The sequence below is a fragment of the Netta rufina genome, assembly GCF_964035555.1.
Source record: "Netta rufina genome assembly, chromosome: 1".
Lineage (NCBI taxonomy): Eukaryota > Metazoa > Chordata > Aves > Anseriformes > Anatidae > Netta > Netta rufina.
In genome coordinates this window covers 143,891,480-143,916,510 of record NC_140123.1, presented here as the reverse complement: position 1 = coordinate 143,916,510, position 25,031 = coordinate 143,891,480, and the positions used below count along the sequence as shown (strand labels likewise).

Genomic DNA, 25,031 nt, shown 5'->3' with positions numbered 1-25,031 from the left:
AGTTGGGAATACTGGAAGCCTAGGACAGTGAGATCTATTTGATCTGTATGTGGCTAGACTGTGATACTATATGATCATCTACTTAGACATGATCTCAGAATGGCTCTGCAAAACGGAGTTTCATTAATGTAGGCTGCTCTTAATCCTGGCATTTCCTAGCTTTGATGTTCTTGACCTTGGACCATTAATAACTCTCTTTAGGGCATTCTGGAGATTACATATGTATACTGTACATGTACAAATAGCATCAGCTTCAAGTAGTTGTTTTGTATTTGTTTTAAAATGAAGTTCAAATATCCTTTGCTTTTAAATATGGATTTGACTGTATGAATCCTCCTTTCATTTTTTCCCTATTTTATAGAATTTCCAAATTGTAAAAATGCACTATACAGCAGTTTGCCAGCTGTAATTATGATTTATAGAATAGTCCCAGGTGCCTGCACATTAATTACGACTTGTTATTAATACATGCATTAATTGGTCATTCATTTTATAATTACTTTGCAAGGATCTAGCCCATCAGTGCTAGCTTTGAACAGAACCACACAAAGAACAGAAATATATCTGAAGGACTTTCACTGGACGTTGTTGATCCTGGGAAAGCAAGCGAGCCTCGCCTTGTCAGGTACTCTGACTGCTCCCGTTCAAGTCAATGGCACGAAGTCAAGCAGGAGTGCGAACTTCTGTAAGAACAAAAATATTTGGTAACATCTGCTGCTGGCATTGCACCAGAAGAAGGTTGACTTTCAAAATGCTTGAGTTAGCATCCTCCTCAATAGTGAAGTTATGTACACGTTGAGATCTTTTTACAAGCTGTCTTAGTCACTGGCATTCTTCACAGTCACGCAAACTAGACTTACAATGACCTTTTTCTAGGAGTTAGGACTTGAAGAAAAATAAAGTTTTTTGTTTGTTTGTTTGTTTTTTTGTTTTTGTTTTTGTTTTTTGCACTGGCGATTAAACCAGAAGTGGCAAGACTGTGGAGGCTACAACCCATTCTGGGTGTTACTGAATCAGATTCTGGGTTATTCTGTAAAGTCTCCTTCAACATCTGAACCATTTATCATTTGCATTTTTTTTTCTTTTAAATGCAATCTTTCTTTTATATGATCCCTTCTTCTCCATTTCTGTCATCTATCCAGTGTACTATGTGAGCACCTTTCTGTAAAGCCTCTCTTTACAATCCTTCCTTACTGATGTATATCTCTATTTTCATCACTTTCCCTCTGAATTTGCTTTATTATTTATTGCTTTTGTGCTAAGGGACACAAAAAGAGAAACACAGAAAACAATTCCGGCTTAATCCTCTGGGTTTTTCTGAAAGGTGTGTTTGCTCCTTTTATACCTTGTGTGGCACTGATGTCATCGTTAGAGATTAACAAAAGTTTGCTTTGCTTCAGTGTCTATATTCATTGGATTTAAGGGCTTTGCTAGCTATTAAGTGTTTCAGTGATTGGTTTTCATTTACAGAGGACACATATCTTTATTTACATAAAACGACCAGACCTGTAAGTCTCCTCAAAGAGCCCTGCAGTGGCCTGAAAGACACCTCCCAGTTTAAACAGGCACAGATCAGTATTTTGTATTTTCCTGTGGCCACCCAAAATTTGCCATCAAAAGGTGCAGCTGGGCTTTGTGTGGTGAGCAGGTGGAGCCCGGGCTCTGAACTAAGGTGACAATCCTCTGCTGGAGAGACAAGTCAGCCTGTCCTGGGGCTGCTGTTCAGGGAAACTGCTGTGACACATGCTCAGGGACAGGGTGCCTGTGGGCACCTCTCCCTCATGAACAACGGTAGGCATGACAGCGTCACACCTCTTTCCCCTTTTCCATGAAATCGGTGTCAGGCTGCACTCGCCCAGAAACTGCTCCTCAGGGCACCAAGGAACTGAACATGAGCTGGCAGTGTGCCCAGGTGGCCAAGAAGGGCAATGGCATCCTGGCTTGGATTGGGAATAGTGTGACCAGCAGGACCAGGAGGTGATCGTCCCCCTGTGTTCGGCTCTGGTGAGGCTGCACCTCGAGTGCTGTGTTCAGCTTTGGGCCCCTCTATACAAGAAGGACATCGAGGCCCTGGAGCGTGTCCAGAGAAGGGCTACGGAGCTGGTGAAGGGCCTGGAGCACAAGTCCTGTGAGGAGTGGCTGAGGGAGCTGGGGGTGTTTGGTCTGGGGAAGAGGAGGCTCAGGGGTGACCTTACTGCTCTGTACAACTGCCTGAAAGGAAGGTGTGTGGAGCTGGGGTTGGCCTCTTCTTGCAGATAACTAGTGACAGGACTGGAGGGAATGGCCTCAAGTTGCGCCAGGGGAGGTTCAGGATGGCAATGAGGAGACATTTCTCCTCAGGAAGAGCAGCCAGGCACTGGGACGGGTTGCCCAGGGCAGGGAGGTGGTGGAGTCACCGTCCCTGGGGGCGTTCAAGGAGAGGCTGGACGTGGTGCTTGGGGACATGGTCAGTGGGTGACACTGGTGGTAGGGGGACGGTTGGACCAGACAGATGATCCTGGAGGTGCTTTCCATCTTTATGATCCTACAAAACCGTCCATCCTGGCACACCCCCTTCCCCTCCCGGCCCCTCCCGGCCCCTCCCCGCCCCGCGCCCCCTGCCGGCCCCGGCCCCACCACACGACCCTGGTGGGGGGGCGTGAGCGCAGCGCAGCGCAGGGCCCGGCCCGGCCCCGCCCGCCCCGGCGGCTCGGTCCCGCCTTGCCCCGTGGCCGGCGGTGCGCGGCCGCTATATAAAGCGGGGGGCGGGCGGCAGGGCGGGCCTGAGCGTGTGCGGCACCGAGGTGAGCGGCGGCGGGGCCGGGACGGGGGCAGCGGCACCGGGATGGTGGGGGGGGGGTACCGGGGGACCGGCACCGGCGCCTCAGCGGCACCCAGGCGTGAGGAGGGAGCCGGTGCCTCCTCCCCCCCCCACCCTCAGGGCCAGGCCTTGCAGCGGCTCCTCCCGCGGGCTGCGGGTTGTATTTTATTCATTTTGTTTAATTTAATTTTATTTTTTTTTTAATTTAATTTATTTTATTTTTTTCTCCGCTCCCCGGTGCGGCGGGCGAGGGAAGTGTGGTGTCATCGCCCCGCGGCTCAAGGTGAAAGCCGGCCCCTCCCTGAGGGGGCAGCGGGGCGATGCGGGGGGGGGGGGGGGGGGGAGGCAGCCTCCATCCCTCAGCACCGCTTTTTCCCCATTTTTTTTAACCATTTTCCCTTTTTTTATCTGAATTCTCGCCGCTTTAGGTGGTGGCTGCGAAGGTCACGAAGCTTGTTTAAGGGGCGGGGGGGGTAGGGGATGGGGGTAGCCGTGCGGGGAGCGGCCGGGCTTCTGGAAGCATCCCCTCGGGGGGAGGGCTGGGTGGGGAGGCTGGGGCGAGGCACCCGCTTTGCCCTGCTTTAAAATCCCTGCTGGGGGTCTGCGGCTGCCAAAATCCCCGCTATATAGGGTAGGGGAGCCTAAAGGTGGGTATAGGGGAAGGGGGGAGGGAAAGGTGGGGGTCCTGCTGCGAAAGGATGGGACTGGGGAAGGGAGCGCCCTGCCAACGGAGTTTCTTTGCAGCTCCATCCATTTCAATGGTGCAGCTTTCCCAAGCCCCTTTCCGCCGCCCATTGTCACCTTCAGGCCGGTCAGAGGACGGGGAGGAGAAGGGCATGAAGGCGGCCAAGCAGCAGGTGAACGCGTCGGGGGAGAGCCAGCCTTCCCCCAGCCCCCTGCAGACTGCGCTCAACTCGGCGGCCTCTCCTTCCCAGGCGTACGAGACTTACATTGATAATGGGCTTATCTGCCTCAAACACAAGATCAGGAACATTGAGAAAAAGAAGGTAACTCTTTCCTTTGCTATGGCATGCTTTTAAGCAGTTAAAATTTCATGTGTACAGAAGCCGGACCAAGGCATGCATAGGAATAAAGGATTTTTTAAATAACCCATGAAATGACCTGAACATAGATTTTTTTTTTATCACTTTGAACCTCTGTGTAGTAGAAAATGGTGTTCTTTATTCTCCTTGTTCTGAAATGGGCTATTTGACATTGTGTGAGCAGAGCATTGTTTCAGTGAAGCAGCAGAGTAGCTGTTAACTATAAACCTGCTCTCTGGTAATTCAAAGGTAATTGAATATTGGTTGACATTGGGGATGCTTCTCTGGCAGGCTTCAGTTCAGAGATAACTTAGAACCAATCTGAGTTAGCTTACAGTCTTAGAAAAGTCTTAATATTTCTATTGATTACATGCATCTAATATTAGGATGTAGAGATATATGTAAAATTGCAAATGAGCAGCAGTGTTTCCTCTGGCTAATGGCAATGTCAAATTTTATTAAATATGTATTGCCATATACTTTGCATAGATCGACTTCTTCGACTTCTCTATCTTATATCTATAGACAAATGTTATTAACTATAAGACTTCTATACAGAAAGCCCCCAAACCTGCTCTCCTGACTTTGAACTGTTCCTTCTTTAAGGGAATGGTGTTAATAAGTACTGAGGTAATTATACATCTAAAATATTGTCGCTGTAGCTGTTCAGGCTTTTGTATTCTAGGACTTTTCAGTTGACTGATAGGTGACCGAAGGCTATGCATGTGCCAGATTTTTAATTGGGAAGATGCACTTTTCTATAAGATTGAAAGAATGATGGTGCTGTTGCTTTCAGTATTGGGTCAGGATTATAAGTAATAGAATTGTATGGATGTTGAGATTCTGTAAGTGTTTGAAAAGGATTATATGTTACGTTTTTGGGTAGATGAAGAGGGATCTAGATCAGACTTCAGGCTATACGGTTATAGGACTTGATCCTCCTGCAGGGCATGCAGTATTACTGCTGTCTTTTGTCATGTATCATGCTGCAATTCTGAATAATCTCAGATAAGCATGTTTCCTTTGTGATTAAGCAACTTTGCTGTATTCTAACTCATCCAAGGAAGCGTACTGCTGTGAAATTCTCCAGTATTTTTGATTGGCTCATGTGAGTGTAGACAATATGGCCTCACCAGCAAATAAGTGTGACTTGCTAGAATGATAGAAAGTATTCCTAGCCCTAGATACTGTGTCACTAAAGCCTGTCTAGGCAGATACACAAATTAAATAACGATGTTTAACTTTGTGGTAATCAACTCCCCATTTTTCTTCTGTTTAATGAAGATTAGTATTGCATACTTTATTTTGGCTATTACAGACTGCTTCAGTATATTAGAAATAAAACTTGTTTTCTAGTTGAGTTGTCCATTTTCTTAGGAAACAGTGCAATAATTTTTTTGATATAAACGATCTCAGATTTTGGAAGACACACAGCAGGAAATGAAGTAAAACTGTTCTATCCAGTGTAAGATAACTAAATTGGAGCAAAAAACTAAATGCCCAATACTTTCAAATAAGGACACGGGATGTACTTGGAGCCTCTTAAAGGTCTAGAGTCAATGTGTTATTTCTTAAATGAAACAAAAGTAAAAATGCAAGACTGAAGGGGGGAAAGTAGGTAGCTCTGGAGACTGATACTGCAAAATCTGTGTTACTTCCTCCTGAAAATGAGCAGTAGAAAAGTTCCTACTTTGCTGCAGTATGCAGATTTCTTGAAATAAAATATTTAACTTCACTCATAACCAATTCTTGACATTAGAAATCAATATAAAAATGGACTTTGATTTTTTTTTTTTTTACAGCTTAAGCTAGAAGACTACAAAGATCGACTGAAGAAGGGAGAAGCTCTCAATCAAGACCAGTTGGTAAGCTTGCTTTATGTGGGAGTGGATGGACTTAAAACCTTCAAACAAACATCCTAGAACAATTAGCTTGCCAAAAAAGGTGGTAGTACAGTTTTACAGAAGCAGTGCATGTGGACTTTTTAAATGGTATTTGTCACAAAACTAAATGGGGTCAGCTATTGATAACTTAGTTGAGTGGTGAGTTATCTTTGCTGTGTAGGCTTTCAGCCTCATTTTTCAGCTTCATGCTCCTATACCTCTTTGAGATGTTCATATGCAGCTTACCTACATGGCATTGCTGTGTTAGAACAGACCTCAAGGCCTCATTAATAGGTGTTTCTTGAAATTGCATGGTGGTTACACAGCTGTTGGCTATCAGTAGTTGAAGTATAATTGATAAAGGCCTTGTTGGTAAAAGGAAGACTTTAGTGTAATCTGCATGGGACTGAAAGGCTTAAATGCCATCATCTAGATATGAATTACTGGTTTAGTGGAGGACTTGTTAGTGTTAGGTCAGAGGTTGGACTAGATGATCTTGGAGGTATCTTCCAACCTAGATGATTCTGTGACCTAATTGGGAAAACTACCTTGTCCTGGTGCTGCCATTAGATGGCTGGGAGTTACTGCTGCACTCAAATGCTGTTAGAATAATGTCTGTTTTGTACCCGAGACTGCTAGAATTTGGAATGCCAAGATGCAAGATCACTAATCAATAAATGTGGTGCATTCACGAAGTGAGTTTAAACTTGCCTGGTGTTAAAATAGTGGTTCTGGCTATTTCTCTTGGACTTGAATGGATGCTAGAGCAGAAAGCAACTTTCTGCAACATGGAAGTTATTGCTGTTTAAGTGTGTCTGGTACCAGGATGCTACACAATCCACAAGATTTATTGCCCTGGTCATTTCAGAAGTACTTCACAGACATGTTTAAGAAGAGTCCTGTGAAAAAGGGCATTGTCACTGGAGTTCCAGTACTAGATCCTGCAAACTGGCCAGCTGGAAAAATAATTCAGTGGCTTAACTTTATTGTAATACAGCAGTCTCAGAGCATAAATATCCTTACTTGAAGTCATTTGTAAATAATAACTTGCAATAGTGGGGATAAGAGCAGAAATAACGTGCTGCTTAAAGGTAGAATAGGCCTGTTAGAGTACATGATAGTTAAGTGTTAAATTATGGGATCTGATGTGTTCTCTTGCCCTTTAAGTGCAAGAGTGCTAAATTAAATCTGATCGTTTGGAGTGAGATGATTATCTCTTAGTTCTAAGTTCAACCTGACTCCAGGTTTAGTTTTAGAAGAGCCTGCTGTTGTGTTCAGATCCAAATGTTAGTCAGTTGTCTTCTGTTGATAAGACTACTGAATAGTATTCTCTTGTTCAAGGCTAATCCAAGCTATGTGTTTTAAAGCTACTCTGAAATGTGACTTTGTTTAGTCTATACTCTGGGCTATCATAAGTCAACAGATGAAAGTGAAATTAAGATGTAGGGGACTAATGAGGCAAAGGATTCTGTAAATGTTTTTGTCTGCAGATGCATTCAGCAGCATTGACTTTAGAATGTGAATGTGGTTACTGGCTTTCACTATTCCCAACTGAGCTTAACGTTTAAGTATCAAGTATTTTCATTGCAGTTTCTAGGACGTCTCAGGCTTCTGAAATGGAAAATGAGGGTCAACCTTGCTAGTGAAGTGACTTGGTATCCAAACTGTTCAGATAACTGTTGTGAAAGGATGTATCAACTCAGTATTTAACTAATCTAGTCAAGGCCCTCATTTCAGCGGTTCAGATACAGGAGTGCTACTTTTATGCATACCTTTCATATGCAAATTTCCAATGCATATACAAATACTGAGACCTGGTAGTTTGAAACTAGAGCACAGGTTAATAGTTCAGGCATTTGCCTAAATAAAGCTTTTCTGCCCATAGTATAGTGGAGCTCTAATGCAACTTGATTTTGTTTATATTTTTCATTGTTTTTTCTACACAGGGAGCAGGGTACATCTAGTGATGAGCTAGTTTTTGCAGACAACTTGAATTAAACTAATTGCTCGTGGTGCATGCCTGCCAGAGTTTGTGTGCTATCTGTACTTTAGGAAACAAACATTTCAAAAATGAGGAGCTTCCAGCAAGTTTAATGCTCTCACTGGCAATGTTGTACTATTTTGCATGCTCAGCAGATTTTCTCCCTTACTGTCGCTCCAACATTGTTTCTTGTAATGAATGTTAATAACAGGGATGTGACAAAAAGCATTTTCTTTTCCACAGTGTTATGGTTTGTCTTCGCAGTGACAACCAGTTCTTGTTATTTCAGGGTAAGGAGTATTACTTCAGAGTTTACAAGGTTAAAAGCAGTCACTGCAATCTGCCTAGTAAGTTGGTAGTCTATGAGTCTTCCTTATGCATCAAATCTGTGGGCACTGGGATCTTAAAGGTCAAATTCTTCTGAGCACTTGTGAACCTGCTAATTAGTTCTCAGAAGGTGCTTGATAAATTGATGACAGACTTAAAATACTAGTTGAGTACATAACAGTAACTTATGAGCTTCCTTGTGTTAAGCATCACTTAGAGTACTCTGTATATTACAAGTAAGTGAATACACGTGACTGAACAACCAACCTGATGGAACAAATCGACCTGTAATTTGCTTTCTAGTTGCTTAGACACACTGATTTGCATATCCCAAATCTTCGACAGACAAAACATTTTTCACTGCAATGATGAAACACTTGTGTCAATGTTAATACCCACTGAAAGAACTTTGGTAGACTGACAAACCAGTGCTAGTACAACTTCTGATGTCTTGCTATGAGCATAAACCAATCTGAGTGTAAAGCACATGTGAACTGAAGTTTAAATTTACTGTGTTACTTCCCAGGCATGCCTTATGCTAAATGGAGCTATGTACAGCATGTCTGAGCTACAGCATTTTGTTGTCTTTAAAGCTGTTAAGAAGGCCTGTAAAATTAACTGACAGTGGGGAAAGGAAAACTCAAACCTAGGGTATATCAGAATGCAATTAAGAATCTTTCTTCTTTTTTGAAGACTAGAGAGTAAAAGGTGCATTAAAGCCACTAATGAAGACAAGAACACTGCTTGATTTGTAGAAATCAAATTTGCAGGACTTTCTGAAAGTATGACTTGCCTTCTGTATCATTAGCTTACTAAAGCTTTTGAGTTATCTGCAGAGGCATTCAGCTAAGCATCAGAGTAGAGGTTCTGCACTGAACTTGTCTGTCCTCTGTGTTCCTTTCAAGCTTTCATGTTAGTATCTGATGTTAAGCAGATGTTTTTGATTGAGACCTAAAGGAACAAGAAAGATGAAAAATGAAGTGACAGTGGTGTTAAAGCTTTTCTGTTTGGCATTGGTATACCAAGCATTGAACAGGATTTTGCCTGAAACGTCATACAGATGAAATGGTGTGGTGGGAGCTGGCCTTGTACTGAATCTCAGGTTGTTATGGATGAATGATACAACTGAATTTAAGCACCAATTACAGACAGTATCTTTAAAGCTACAATTCAGAGAAGTACCCACTAAGTGAGTAGTTCTCAATGAGATTTTAAATGGAATGTATTTGATGTGCAATGAGTGGTCTTAAACATTAAAAATGTATTATCTCTTCCTTTTTAGGAGGCAGTAGAGAAATATGATGAAGTAGTACACAACTTAGAATTTGCCAAGGAGCTTCAGAAGACTTTTTCAGGTCTTAGCCAAGATGTAAGTATGAAATGTTTGTCATGATATCAGGAGGTGACTGCACACTTTGTGCTGCTCTTCTAATGGCTACATTTATATGCCCCTACACAGACTATAGGAAGCGTCTGTTTCAGACCTCAGGGGAGCAATCTGCTTGTACTGTCTGGAGTAGCTGAGCGGATCAGTAAATGTTGACAACTTTGGACACCATTGACCTCAACAATGTAGTTTTTCACTGGGTACCACTATAAAGACTTAGGCAAATTGAGGTGTTGTTGCTTGGCTGTGTTTGAGGTGACTCCAGTTCATTTGGATTTGAAACCATGAGCCATTTTGCTGATAGCTTGTGCCTGAGCTGTGTTCATCCCTTGCATAGGGGTGAACTACTGGGGACTGAAGCATGAGCCCTGTGATGAGAACCTGAAAGAGCTGGGCTTATTAAGCATGGAGAAGTGAACACTTGGTAGGAGATGTAACATTAGCCATCAAAACCCAAAAAAGATGATTGAAAGGATGGAGCTAGGATTTGTACTGAGGTATGTGGTAAGAGGAAAACAGGATAAAATAGTAGATTCTAACTAGATGGAAGGGAACTGTCACTCTGAGAACTCAAATTTGTCATTGAGCACTAGAATAGATCTAGAGAAGCTGATAGGTATCAGATATTTTCAAGACCTGACTGCACCAAGCATCTAAGTGATCTGATTCAGATTGTCATCCTTCTGTGTTCTGGAGGCTGGGCTAAATGGAGAGTTCCCAGTGTGGGGGGAAGTGCTGGGGTTAAATTGCTTTGGCTTCAGTGAGTACAGCTCTTTGTAAAACTTCACTGAAGACTGAGGACTCTGCTGCTTACTCTGCTGTAGTCATCTCTAACTATGGCAAGTCAGATCTAGTGTTTTATTTAGGACTTTATTCAGGGGTTAAGGCAGTATTTTTTGTGTAACCAAGTGCTTTCTTTGACTGCTAGAGAAACTAGTCTCTTGGCTCGCAGGCAAATGCTATCCTTATGAAGAAGATGATCTAAGGGTTGCTAAATATAATTAGTCACTGTTCTGGCTTTATTTGTTTGCTTCTTCTATAATGCTGAAAGACTGGTAAAATGGCTTCTGTGACTGAGACCCATGCAGGTCCTCCTAGAGGCTTCTTTTCTTGTATATGTAGTAATTCCAAATTCCAGGTAGTGTCTTGAGAGGCTTACTGCATTGTGTGAGGAGAGGTTTAAGCCTTTTCTGTGACAGTGCTGCTTTGGATTCACTCAATTACTGTACATTGAACACAAACCACTGTGCTGAACATCAAAATATGGACTGTCCCATATTGCTTGTAGGTGTCCATAAAATATCAGTAACAAAGGTTTGTGACATGGTGTGACCTGCAGGTGTTTTTAGTAATCAATCTACCATTAGCTTCTGCTAGCTTAAACTTATTCTTGAGCTTATCCTATATTCAAAGGTTAACATTTTTTTTTCCTTGGCCAATGTGGATTCTACAGCAAACACCCATTACTGGAATGCTAGGGGGTATTCTGGCAACAGTGTCCTTATGTCCCTTAGTGTGTTCTAAAAAGCTGCATGCTTTCACATCTTGCAAAGAAATTTCAGATACTCTACTAAATTTGATTTTTAGTAAGAAAATCTATAGCAATAGCTATAGATTTTAGTAATGAAAATCTATAGAGAATTAATGGAGAAATAGGGAGCTTTGCCAGAGGAGGGACTTGGAAGGTCTTGGTTGGGTATTTGAAGAAAGAATTAGGAGCTTGCCATCTATCCAAGGTTAGTTTTTTGTCAAAGTAGGATGACCAATACTAGAACTTGGTGCATTATATTATAGAACTCTGTTATTCAACCACTGTGTTTAACTGTTGAATTCCTGTGTTGAAATAGCTGCTGAAAGCACAGAGAAAGGCTCAAAGAAGAGAGAGTCTATTGAAGCTTGAAGCAGAGAAGAAAAAACTGCGTACAATACTTCAAGTCCAGTATGTGCTGCAGAACTTCACTCAAGAGCATGTTCAGAAAGATTTCAAAGGTGGTGTGAATGGTGCAATATACTTGCCTTCTAAAGAACTAGACTACCTCATAAGATTTGCAAAACTGACATGTCCAGAAAGAAATGAGAACTTGAGGTAAGCTGAAGATTTGTCTAATTAGCATGCTTCATTTAGTGCAGTAAATGTCCTGTTTGACACTGCCATGTCTTGAAATATGTTTTTGGATGCTAATTAGAGTTCTATTCAGTATATTTGCTCTAGTCTGAGACTAGGAATATGGCAAAAATATTTTACTCAGCCTTAAAAGAAAGCTGCTGCATACTTTCCCAGTTGTACAAACTACGTACAAACCCTGCTATGTTTTGTCTTGCTGTGGGGCCCTGGGGAGGCATTCCAGTAATACCATAAGCAGGAAGGCTGGTGGTGTGGTGCTTCCCTCAGGTCTTGCTGTTTGTGTAATGAAGAAGTGTAGTAAATACGGGACATCTGTGTTCCCTGTTGCATTCATGTGGTGACTGAGATGCTGCTTTTGAATAAAGGAATCTAAGGTAGTCCTGAGGCTCTCTTCCTATTATCTTAGGCTTTGGTCAAGCTTTTAAAACTTGTCACATCCTAGCACTGTATGTCATTCACTGCAAGGTGACTGGCTGTGGTGTGGAGTACTAATTTGGCATCATGCTTGTGCGATGAGTGCTTATAATTAGCTTGACTGTGTCAGGATAGTGCAGTGAATTCTATGTAAACATAGGAAAAGCTCTTATTAGGTGGGAAGTTTGAAATATTTTATGGAAAAGAGTAATTATTTCCCTATTCAAACGTAAGTTTGAAATTCTTAACTACTCATCATGTGCTAAACTAGCCTTATCCTTGCTATAAGAAGTGAACTTTTAAAGGACAATTACTTAGAATGCATAATAGGAATGTCTCATGTTGGTGGAGAGCTAACTTCTAGCTTAATTCTCGTTGTATGCTACATTTCCACAAAAGGCATAACACTTTGATGCTAAGTTTTGTATTGTTGTACTTTAAAATCAATAGTGTGTGTGGGGGGGTGGCTTGTGGGTCTATGCTAGAGCTGTTGATGGCTGCCCCTGCGTGTGTGTCCAATAAACAAACAAGGTGATCAGCTGATTAAACAGTAATTGTTTCCCTGTCTGGGAGTTTGGGATTGCCTTGGAAGGAAGTCCAGCCATACATCCCTGTGTTGATGATGTCCTGTGATGAGTGCTAGGCTAGTAGCCTAGCACTGTGGAATAGTGCTGGGCTAATTTGTTGCAATTGCAAACAGCAGAACTTAAATTTGCTAGGCTAAATCATGCACAGATTAAAAAAAAAATAGATCAAATGTTTTCCATAGTGGATAATGGGTTTTTAGGATTCACTGTTTAATGCTGTATTTCAGAAGGCTAAACATGCTTCACTATCCTTAAAACTAAGGATAATGGGGATACTGTAGGACTTGATTTTGGGGTACAACTCCACCTGGTAAAATTGTTGATTCTTCTAGTGTTGAAGATCAGATGGAACAATCATCTCTTTACTTCTGGGACCTTCTAGAAGGCAGTGAGAAGCCTGTTGTTGGAACAACATGTGAGTATGTGATCTAGAGAATAACTTGCATCTGAAGTTTGTGTTCTATTTTAACATCTTAAAACAAAATAAAGTACTTAGTAGCCTTCCATATATGTTCAAGTGTTGTGTGTAATTCTTCTTTTCAAGGAAGAATTACTGTTTAGATTTTGCTTGTGAGTACATGTCAGTAACAATGAAGTAGTAATCTTTCCCTGGAGAAATAAAACTCTTGTCTTCTGTAGGTGTCCTAGAATATACAGCACATGTCTAGATTCTTCTGGGGAATTACTATGGTAGTAATTCAAAAGCTCATGCATGAATACCCTATAGAACCAGTAATGAGGAGGTCTTTGAGTAGTTATGTGTAAGTGGGTTAAGACTGGAATGTTTCTCAGCCATGCAATGCTTAGTTGAATATACTGCTATGTTGTCTGAATGTAGTGTGGCATACCACACTGAGGAAGGGTAGCCATTAGTGAAACTTGCTGGGATCTCTGATAATCCACAGCGCAGTTTCCATTATGACCTATTGAAAATGTCCTCTTACCAAACACACCAGAGTTTGGGGGACTCTAAATGGACAGATGGAAGAACGTATAGTTTCAAAAGCTCTGAAGCAATTGCTTGCTTTTCCCCTGCTCCTGTTTGCAGTTCAGTTTTTCCTCCCAAAACATTAACACTGGGAGGAGGGCCTGCAGGGCAGTTTCATAGTGACTTTGTATAGGTCTAATCTATGCTTAAGTCTGCACAATGTGCTGTTACTATCATCACTTCAGTTTGTAGAGACTAAATCCTTTCCTAAGCATGTGGGAGATAATGCAACCAACTGCTGCTAATATTTTATATGCATTTAAATATAAGCTTCACTCTTACCTCTAGAATGCAAAGATGTTTTCAGCTACAATATGTAGATCAGTAACAAATACCTTTGCTTCAAAATATTTGTTTAACTTGGTGAGATGTGCAAGAACTTGGAGAAGCTGCAATTTTATATAAAGAGGAAGTAGACTCATCTATAATCTAAATACTCAGTTCTGAATTTCAATATTTTTTCATGGAATTTCACTTTTTAATCTTCAGATAAACATATGAAGGACCTGTTATCCAAGCTTCTAGACTCTGGTTACTTTGAAAGTATTCCTGCTCCTCGCACCACTGTGCCGGTAAAAGAATTGGAAGAAGTAAATAGAAAACCTGAGAGGACAAGACAAATCTCAAAAGGAGAGTCTGTCAAGGAAACAGGTGGAATATTTCAGGGTTCAATTTCTGTGTCATGATGTTGGGATAAGCTTGAACTGAGCACTGACTTTGCATAGCTTGATGCTAAACCTAATCCTCTGCTATAGCTTGCTTTCAATACAGTAACTAAAACTGAACTGGAAGGGCTTGCAGCCCTATTCTAACCAATGTTGTAGAAGAAAATCTAATTGATAATAGGATGTTTTTACCTTTTGAGCGAACCTCCATGTGGAAAATGTAATGTAACATTCCTTACACCAGACAAAAAAACAAATTGTGGATTTGGTAAACCTATGCAAATATATAACTTAATTGAAAAGTGACAGATTGTCTGTATGACTCATGCTGGATGACAAGCTGAGCTTTCAGAGTAGCAAGCTTAGTGATTGGTATTACTATTTAAATAGTTAAAGACTTGCTATTGTTTAGCTTGCCTCTCTGCATTTGATCAGTTGAAACAAATTAACATCCTTTCTCTAGAATCCCTTATGGAGCTTATGAAGTCTGAAATACAGCCACAGGAGGTAAGATACTCCACTGCTAATTGCTTTCCTTTAGCATCGTGACTTATCAGAAATATAACTGCACTTCTGCAGCCCTTTAAACTTCAAAAGGGAGTCTGAACAATAGCTTAGATGTTGTCTTACATAAGAAGCATTACAGACCTTGTTGCATTTCCCTTTCTAACCTTACATCTGTGGCTTTTCTGAGGTATTTGGGGTAAATGGGGAGAGATTGTGAAGCAATATAGCACTTTAATGCTTTGGCACTTTTCTGAATAAATGAAAGCATCAGCCTTTAGAGTGAAACTTTTTATTTTTTTGTACTACAATATATAGAAAATACTTATCTACTAAAGCTGTCTTTAAAAGCTGAGCTTATTGCAGAGGACTTACATTGATGGATTGAGAATGATATAGATCTTGCTCTGTGTTAGGAAAGTAAGGATCCCAAGACAGGCTTGTTGCATACAAGAGCATGTGTGGGCTTACATCAACATCCTTTCAGACTCTGAAGTTCTAGGTACTCAAGCTTCAGCTGGCAGTAGCATAAAAGCTATTAGTCTTAGTTCAAAAGGAGAGGAGGATTGTCCTTGTGGAAATACTGGTTCTTAAAATACTGAAACCCTGTTTCCCTGATGCCTCACTAGAGGGAGTAGTCTAGAACAATTTTTTGTAACATACTGGTAATGTTATTACTGATCTCTAAACCTTTTTTTCTGGTGATTTGCCAGAACTGTCAGAAAAACTATAGCCAATACAACTTATAGTCCTTCAGATATTGGCTTCCTGTTCCTAACTCTGGAAAACTTTAGGTATATCTTAGTTGAACTCTCAGACTGTTTGATAAAACACAGCATGAAGTTGAAGTCCAATTGTACTGAATTTAAAAAACTGGTGATCTTAGTATTTAAACTCCAGTTAAGAATCAGTTACACATTACTGGACTACCAGCGTTGCCCATTTTGTGGTTGATGGTGCTCCTGCTCTTATCAAAAGAATGACTGATAGATACCAAAGATTAGAGAAGGTTGAGAGCTACCTTTACAAAAGTCACACTGAACTTGATATTGTCACTGCCTAGGAACATCAGTTAGCATTGAGGATGAAGTTCGTAGATTCACTCAACTTTGTGGCACTTAAATTCTTCAGGACTGTTTTCGTGCTTCTGTGGCATGCCAACAAAAACTAGTCTGCAGTGTTGTAGGATAAATCCATGGCTGGCCACGTGACTTCTATAGCTAGTGTTTAAACTGTCTAGGCTATGCTTTTAGTCAAACTTCCAGTAGCTGGGTGACCTAACTTAACTGACCTGAACTGTAGTAGCAAAATGTTTTCTTGGAGCCATTAAGTTTCTTTGGTCTATATAGTTTCTCAACAGGCGTTATTTGCCTGAAGCAGAGTACTCTGTCAAGAAGAAGCCAGAAGAGCCCAAGTCTTGGGAAGCTGAGAGTGCTAGAAAACAAGAACCGCCAAAGTCCTGGGAAATGCTTGTTGATATTGAAGAGCAGAAACAGAAACAAGAGACCTTAAAGCCTTGGGAATCTCGTGTTAGGCAGCAGGAAACAAAAAGACCAGATTCACCAAAGCCTTGGGAAGCTCGTGTTAAAGAAGAAGAACAGAAGCGTGAGCCTACAAAGCCCTGGGAGACCCGTGTTGAAGAACAAAAGAAGCAAGAAGCTCCAAAAGCCTGGGTAGCACATGTTCGAGAGGAACAGGAGTCCCCAAAACCTTGGGTAGCAAAGGTTAGGGAAGAGCAGGAACAGAAGAAACAGGAGTCACCTAAGCCATGGGTAGCAAAAGTTAGGGAAGACCAGGAACAGAAAAAACAAGAGTCACCAAAAGCTTGGGTGACCAAAGCTAAGGAAGAAACAGAACAAAAGCAGGAACCTCCAAAACCTTGGGTGACCCAAACTAGGGAGGAACCAGAACAAAAGAAGACAGAGCCTGTGAAGTCATGGGAAATGCATGTTAGGGAAGAGCCCGAGCAAAAGAAGCAGGAGCCTGTCAAGGCTTGGGCTGCTGCACATGTTAGGGAGGAACCAGAGCAGAAGAAGCAGGAAACTCGAGAGGCTTGGGAAACAGCTGAGAGACAGCAGCAAGTGTCATCACAGCAGTTACAGAATCCTCCGAAGTCCTGGGGAGCTGCAAGTGTTGGTCCAAAGGAGCAGATGGGGCCAAAGAAGTTTGATATGGAACCCAAAGAAGTGAGTTGGCATATGTAGTATTACCTGTCTAAGCTTTTGACACTCGTGTGTTGGACTAAAGCCACATAGAGAGGCTTTACAAGCTGTGTTTTGTAGGTCTATGTGTAGACTCCCATTTCATTCTTTCTTGGGGGAAGTAAACTCAATTCTGCTAAGGCTTGCATTTGAATAGCAAATGGTCTGCTGGGCTTTTTATATCAACACAGTGTTGCTGTGTTTGAGCCTTGAATAACTGCCTTATGTGTAAGAAGAATTAACTTAGCTCATCCCCAGCTATTGGCTGTCTACTCTTATCAGTACAAAGCAGGTATGACTCATCCAGGGATCAAATACTTTGTCTGACTGCATACAAATAGCACTTCAGTAACTTTTGATTAAAATAGCTGCTGATTCAGGAGATACGTAACATCTAGATCAAGCAATACTAACTGTACAGGGGCTTAAATACATATTTCCAGATGAATGCATAAGCTATACTGCCATCCTGGAAAATCTAACTGCAGTCTGTTTTAGAAATGTGGAATGAAAACTACTGCAGGGCTTGCAGCTGAGCAGGCTACCAGCTGCATGTTAAACTATCTTGTCTCACCTGTGCTCAGGTAGCAACAATCCTCTTATCTTGAAGACAGGTAAGATGGTAGCCAAAGCAAGGAGTGCAGTTATGTCATTGAGTTAGACTTCAGGAAGAAAATATGAAGAATTTAGTAATTCTCATACAAAATGCTATTAGCACTTTTACCTTCTTTCTGCAAGAAAAAAAAATGTATTATACTTATTGCTCATAGTAAATGATTAAATTTAAGACCTGTCAGTAAACCTGACAAAACTGAAAAATGGGTATTCTTGTTCCTAGAGGCGGGAGCGCAAGCAGAAGGTTGAACATGAAATTAAAAGAGTAGGTAACATGCAGCACTGGGGAACCAAATGGGTGTGAGGTGTTTCAGCTGGATCTTTACCCTCAAGCTGAGTAGCCTGATGTCCGGTGGTGGTGGGATGGGTGCAAAACTTGGTGCTTTCACACGAACTCTGAGCACAAACAGGCGTGCACACAACTATGTGTAGACTTAATGTAATTGAGATAATTTGAACTATTGGAGTAGTTTTAAGCACTTTAAAATGCTTTGGAATTTCTGGTGTTTGCAAGAAGCAAGGTGATTTGTAATGAGATCTGGGCATCTGACTTAAGGTAGGATGGGAAGATGGATGGCTTAAAAGGTAGCCAGAACTCTGATGCAGTGAAGAAAGAAAAAGGAGCTCTGGTCAGTTAGGAAAATGCAAACTGCCCAGGAGTCTTAATAGTAATGTGCAGATGTGCAACTTGGCCAAATTAAATCAGTTGTTTGACTGTAAGATTGCTTACATTGGCTTGCTGAATTAGTAAATGAAGCCCATTTAAGTACTCCAAAACTTTTGGTTTATATAGCAGATCACACCAGTTGGCTTTTTTTGCTTAGTTGCTATTAATAAGTTGTTTTTATTTTAAGTGTATTGAATGATCAAACAATAGCTTACCATCATCCTAGCTAGCTTTTATGATCTTTTAAAAAATTCTTAGTTTGACTTAAGTTGCATATGGAAAAATATAATTACTAACTGAAAAGCTTAAAATATTAAAACCTCTTATGAGCAAGAGGTGGTAATGCAGTGCTGGATCCACTTCTTTCCCTGAGAGAACCTATAAAATGGTAATGTGCAGGGACCAACACATGGTAGATAAAAGGTTTGTGTTACTTATGCTGTTCTCTGGAGCTGACATCTAATTTTTTCTTACTCTCTGAAATGTATGAGACAATTTTAATAAATTGCTAGGTTTGAGGATTTTAAAATGTGCGGATTTAACTTAATGTACTGCAAGTTGTAACACTTACGAAGCGAGCCTAAAACAGTGCGTTGATGTGGAGGTCTGTCAATTGTGATTTCTACACAAATGCTTGTGCAATGTGTGGACAAGGAAGCTTTGTAAGCTGAATTTGTTGCCTCCTATTTGAAAGCAGAATGGTTTGGCTTGTGTATCATCCAGTACAACTTGATTGGTACTGAGACTGCTGTTTGGAGTAGAAAGTGAATACTGACTCTATTTACATGGCACAGTTGGTGATCACTAGTGATTATGGCTTAGCTATTACCATTCTAGCTGTTTCTGTATTCCACAGATAACAAATGTAATGAGGCACTGAGGTCACACATCTATCATATAATGGAGTTTTACTAGTGTGAGATAGTATGTTATAGTACTGATAAGTACAAAAAGATCTTCAGTGTCTAAAAATCAAACTTAAGCAGGAATACCCAATATATTGGCATTCCTGTTAGTAAAATTCCAAAGCAGTCAGTGTTTTACATTCAATTTGCAATAGTTGCATGGGTCCTAAACCAAATTCTAGGCATTTCACCTTTATTTCCAATCAGCCCTCTGGAGACATAGGTGTTGAGTTTGAATGTGAGCAGTGTCAAAGCCTGGGTCTAATTTATAACAATGCTTCTGAAACCTAAAGTTACCAGTGCTGTCTAAAATTCCAGCTGAATGTTTCTTGCTGCGCTGGTGTTAAATTGATCTTGGTAAGCATAAATTTATGAGCTGGACTAACAGGCTACTGAACTGAGAAGCTGCTGTCAGCTTGTAAAGACACCACCCAATTGTAGGATAATAAAATCAATATAAAACATCAAGAATGTCAAGTACCTGCTTTTCAAAGCATTTTTCATAAAGGCACAGAACTGGAAATCAACTTCTGATGCGTTTTCATGCATGCACATGCAAAGAAAACATTCTAGTTTTGAACATCTACATTAAAGTACCAGCAGAACAGCAAATTCACATAAGATAACTTGACCTACAGTTACTTCTGGCTGGTGGATTTGAGTATTTGCAGGCACTAGCAAAATGTCTGTTTTCATTTCAGGGTTAAAGCCCTGGTATCATAGTCTAGCCCTGTATAGATGCTCTTCTAGTTGAAGCACATGATGCTGCCAGCATACTGCCCAGAGTGTGGCCTCACAGTATCAGGTGAAGGAGATAAGACTAACAAATTGCAAAAGCATGCAGAAGATTGAATCATCTTTGACAACCACAACTGAAGCACTGCAGTCTCTTCGCTTCCGTGCTCTTGAGTTGCTTTCTACTTGCTTATTGTGCAAGTCTAACTATTGATCGTTACCTACAAATGCTGTCAGACTTCACCTGTTTAGGTGGCTGAAAGTGAAAAACCTGATGCCTGTTTGCAGATGTATAGGAAAAGTTTGGTAGTGCAGTTGTCTTCTTAAATTTTAAAGAGGAGAGAGTGTAGGGAAGCATTAATCGGGAAGTTTGACATGACAGCAGATGTTTTAAGATGAACTCCCTTATAAAGGGATGACTGGTGATGGACAAGGAGATTCAGACTTCTTAGTAACTTAACTGGTAACTTGCCAACATTTAATTTTATTCATCTGTAGCTTTTGTCCAGTGCTCAGATCCTTAATACTTTTTAGTTCTTTACTACTGGAAACTACAGCAATAACTTGAATACAGGTAATAATGAAAGCTCTTGCTTATGCTTCAGAACTTACTTTGGGTTAGTGTGAAAGTAGCTCTCTTAGCTAAAAGTAGAACTTCCCACAGGTGAACGAGTAGCATTATGTGGTCCACATAGATACTAGAAATGCATTCTTCTGGCTTTAGTGCACTGCTGCATGTACATGGATTGTGCTTCATGAAGCTTGTTAAACCCTGCAGGCTTCTGTGCATGTTACTGGAACTTCTGCACATGCAGTGACTAGTTGCAGGTAATGGTTGAAAGAAGTACAAGAATGTTTCTGGGATTGTCCTAAAACTGGACAAGGACACTTAATGAATATGTTTTGAACCCAGTGTAACAAGTAAATGTTCTGACATGTATTTTCTGCTATATATTTTTCTAGTGACTTAATGCAAATACTCAGTTATGCCACTATACAGTACACTGAAATAATAACCTACCAGAAAGATCAATGTTGGCACTATAGGAAAGTAAAGGCTTTCACACATCTTCCCATGTTTAAACATTTGGTTTAGTTGAAATAATGCATTTATTCTATTTAGATTTGTCCAGGCAAATTTAGTTGCATAGGCAAGCAAAGGCTGCAAAGCATCACTTACAGTTGTGGTTTTAAAAATACTTACAGCAAGCTTACTACTTTCCCCAAGCTGCTTTCAAAATGTTCAGACTATCTAGACAGTCATGTGTCACTGTCAATAACAGGATTTATGCAGCTTAAGGAGTTTAATAACATTCCAGGTTTTTCTGGTAAGTTGGACTCCCTAGTTTTCTGATTAAACATTCCCATCTTTTTTTAAAGCAAGTGAGAACCAATTGGGACAAATTGTTGAGGGGACTATCTGAAACAATTAAGGAATAGAAGGCCCTACAGAAGTCACTGTTTAGCTACAAAAAGTTAGGCTACTGCATGGGATCACTAGTGTATCTAGTGTATCTTTCATGCCAAGCTGTGAAGCATAATGTAATACTTCCTGCAGGAGTTGGTGCGTTCAGAGTATCTGGCTCTAAAGTGCAAACACTAATTCTGAGTAACCTGCTTGCGGTGCATCTTTTAGGTGCTATTTCTTCAGAATGTCTGAAAATGCCATCCCAGTAAAAAATCTGTACTTACTGGGAGGAGGAAGTATGTGTTAAAGCTTGAGTAGTAAGTGCAGTTTTGGTTTTTAAGTTTGTTCTGGCCTTGAACTTAAATATATGGTTTTCCGTAGATGGTGTATTTAACATTGAACTAAATGCAGGTAAACTCTTATCTTACGTATTTGGCTGTAAGAAACCAAATCAATTCCATGGTTTAACTAATTGTGGCAACTGTAAGCTGATTTTTACTGAAGTGAGAACTTGATTCAGGAAAACTGAATAACAGTTTACTGGCCTATGGAGTTCAATACCTATAATTTGCTCTGGAATTATATTGAGTAAGGTAGCTTGTCTTGTTTCCAGTGTTAGATTTAACCTTTTCCTTTGTAGGTGCCTAAACCTGTACATCAGCCAGCTGCAGAATTTTGCTCTACTTCAACTCTTCCAAAAGATCCAGTACTGAGAAGGGAAAAACTTCAAGATCTGATGACTCAGATACAAGGGACTTATAACTTCATGCAAGTATGTTTTTCCTCTGCTGTTGTAGCAGATCTAATTCCTACTAGGTTAGGAAAAATGCAGTGCTGATGGTGCACATTTGCACTGAATGGACCTAGCTCTATTTAGTTAACAGCGGCTTGTCCAAATAAATATTTTGCTGGTATGTAGAATTCAAGTTCTTTTTCTTTTTTTTAAAAGGAGTCCATTCTGGATTTTGATAAAGCTTCACCAAGTGCCATTGGTTCATCTCAACCACCTTCAGTTACTCCAGCAAGTAGTCCTGTAGGTAGGTGATAACAGTAAACACTACCTGTATGTGAGATTTTGCAAACACCAGCAGGGCTTGCTTGGCTGTGGATCAAGAGGTGTAGTGGGGAAGACAGCTTGTCTAATTAAAAAGTATCTGTCAGAGCAGCTTGAGCCAGTTACTTTTAAGTGTTGTTGGAGGTGCCTTAGGCTGATGTGCTTGCCTAGAAATGGAGTGCTTGTATAATCAGACTGGCAGGTGCACCCAAACCCAGCTGCAGAACAGGCATGCTGTGTCTGTTCTGAATTTGTGGCCTATAGATACAAGCCATGAATGAGCTCAGGATGAAGAGCAGTTAGATATATTTTATGTAATGGGCCATGGTAAATCATTTGGGAGGCTCTTAAGCTATAAAATAATTACCCAGTTTAAGTATTTAATTGCTCTGTTTTTATCTGGAAAGTGGTCATCCCTACCTTAGTAGAAATATTCTCACTGGATAACTGCCTTTTTTTCAAAAAAAAAAAAAAAAAAAGGCAAATTTTTCATGTGGGTGTAATTTAGCAATGCAAGTCTAAACATTTGTGGTGCATGCTCTAAAAATGCCATGTATCTTCATATAGAAAATATTCTGAATTCAAAAACTGTTACATAACTCATGTTCTTTTACAGTTTCAAAAGAGCAGAAACTGCCAAGTCAAAGTGATTTTCTTCAACAACCCCTTCAGGTAAGTTGGTGGTGCTAGGACCCCCTTGAAGAGGCAAAGGAGTACCCGAGAAAGTAGCTATTCACTAGAACAGGCTTTATTTCAATATTAACAGTGGCTTTGTTAACAATGTTAACAGTAACCAACATCATATAACTTCAGTTTAGTAACTTGAAAGTATAATCTGGCAATGTTGACTGCTGTTGTGCTTATTACAAAGCAAATCCAGAAACAAATGTTAGAAGCTAGAAACTTTTGGAAGTAAAATAGTATCTTGAAGATGTGTTTAAGTAATTTGTGTCTAACTCATAGGTAATGGTACACAGGAGGACATGCCTCTTTCCTAGACAGAGCATGTATTCATCTCTTAAGATCCTTACTTATCTTGAAGGTGCAAGGTCTCTAATTTCATAGCCATGGTTTGAACCTTAAGTTCACTTACTGTGCTTTCATGCCTTTACTTTGACTTTTAAATAGGTTTCCTTGCAACTAAGAAGAACTCATAATTTTAAAAGAACGTAAACTTAAGCTTGCAGGTCAAAGTACTTCAGGTCCTGCCTAATTCTGAGATTTACTTGTTAAGTGTGAGTTTTGGTGACAACCAAATATTCAAGACAACTTTCCAAAACCTTATCTTTGTTTTCTCTTCTTGCAAGGCTACTGCTTCATCCATGACCCTGCATGGTTCTAATACTTCCCTAGCATCTGCTGATCAGACCCTTTCTGGCTCTGAAACCGAAGACTTGGTGACACCACAGGTAATATTCCTGGGGCTCACTTGCATTCAGAGGTCTGAGAACCAGCCTTAGCAGAAAGCTGTGGTAGGACCTCTCCTGAATAACCATACTTGAATAATGTATGGGAATGGAGTGCAGGTGGCAGCAACAGTGAATACTACATCCTGGAATACTTTGTTGGAAGTCTTCCTAATATTACATAAATGCAAAGTGAGCAGTCTCTCCCTTGAAACGGGAAGGGTGTGGGGATAAAAAATGCAGGGTAGAAAACAAGCTAAAAAGTGTGGTGCATATTCTTGTGGAAACATGAGCAACATAAGCTTGCTTTGGTTAGTGCAAAATAACTTCTATTGGTAACATAGACAATGCATAAATTAGAGTGGATATTGTGGTGAAATAGCAGACTAAGCTGAAAACTGAGATGTGTTCTCATGCAGTAAATGAAAAATGCTAGGCATCTGACTTCCTGATGCTGAGCCAGGAGCTTAAGCTTTGCTTTCTTACATGTATGTTATATGCAGTTAAATCTTAAACTAGCATTTACTAAATATTAGGAGCTAAAAAACAGTTGCAATTTATGGTGGCTTATGTCTTAGATCTGTAAGTGTTGCTGTGTTTGGAAATGCAGTTGGTCTTTCCATTGGGTACTTAATACTGTGTATGTAAATCATAATGGAGGAATGTTCATCTTTATGCTAATGTATGTGCTGTCAGGATACTGAATACATAGCCTTTATTCTATTCCTTGATATACTGCATAGCTTAACATCCTAATGAAGACTGTTTTATTGTTGTCTTCTACCTCTTGAATCAGTGGTTTTAGCCTAGTTCTTAATGTTATCTTTTACAATGCAATTAAACTTCTTGTGCTGACAGACATTAATTTTGCTGCTTAATTTGAATGCTGAAGATTTGTGCTGTGCTGAACATAGAATTAAGTGAAGGTTCTGAGTTTTTGCGGACATGGTGTTTGCCATTAGGTTTGCTAGCGCCCAGCATGTCTTTTGTCCCTTAGCTCTGAAGTGTGATGACCTTCATCTAAATGAGAAGCAGGAGTACTAGAAAGCAGTAGGCAAGATGCATTTGGCTTCAGCACAACCAGGGAACACGCTCCACAGTGGCAGTGAATTCTTCTGAAATGGAAATGAAGTTCTGTTGTCACCTGTGACATACATGAGACTTGGTAGTGTTTATACTTAAATATACAGCAAAAGGATAAGCAACTCTTCAACCTGGCATTAGAGGTCTGAGTTAACCATAGAGGCATCCAGGTTTTGCAAAGGCTGCCTATGAAAGCTTGAAGCCTTGTTAGGCAAAAATTACTGGAAGCTTACTGTGAGATGTTTGCACCTAA

General features: G+C 40.5%; 1 protein-coding gene across 1 annotated transcript in view; it reads left to right on the top strand.

Moving 5' to 3' along the window:
• Positions 1–3,558: 3,558 nt before the first annotated feature.
• Positions 3,559–25,031, top strand: part of CAPRIN2 (caprin family member 2) — a gene marked incomplete at both ends in the record, with an annotated part of 36,474 nt that continues 15,001 nt past the window's right edge. The window contains 13 exons of the mRNA XM_084292348.1: positions 3,559–3,807; positions 5,646–5,708; positions 9,317–9,403; positions 11,269–11,507; positions 12,880–12,962; positions 14,025–14,186; positions 14,664–14,707; positions 16,054–16,890; positions 17,744–17,785; positions 21,876–22,007; positions 22,185–22,272; positions 22,906–22,961; positions 23,597–23,698. Coding sequence (XP_084148474.1) covers positions 3,559–3,807; positions 5,646–5,708; positions 9,317–9,403; positions 11,269–11,507; positions 12,880–12,962; positions 14,025–14,186; positions 14,664–14,707; positions 16,054–16,890; positions 17,744–17,785; positions 21,876–22,007; positions 22,185–22,272; positions 22,906–22,961; positions 23,597–23,698 — 2,184 coding nt within the window. The remainder of the gene's footprint in view (positions 3,808–5,645; positions 5,709–9,316; positions 9,404–11,268; positions 11,508–12,879; positions 12,963–14,024; positions 14,187–14,663; positions 14,708–16,053; positions 16,891–17,743; positions 17,786–21,875; positions 22,008–22,184; positions 22,273–22,905; positions 22,962–23,596; positions 23,699–25,031) is intronic.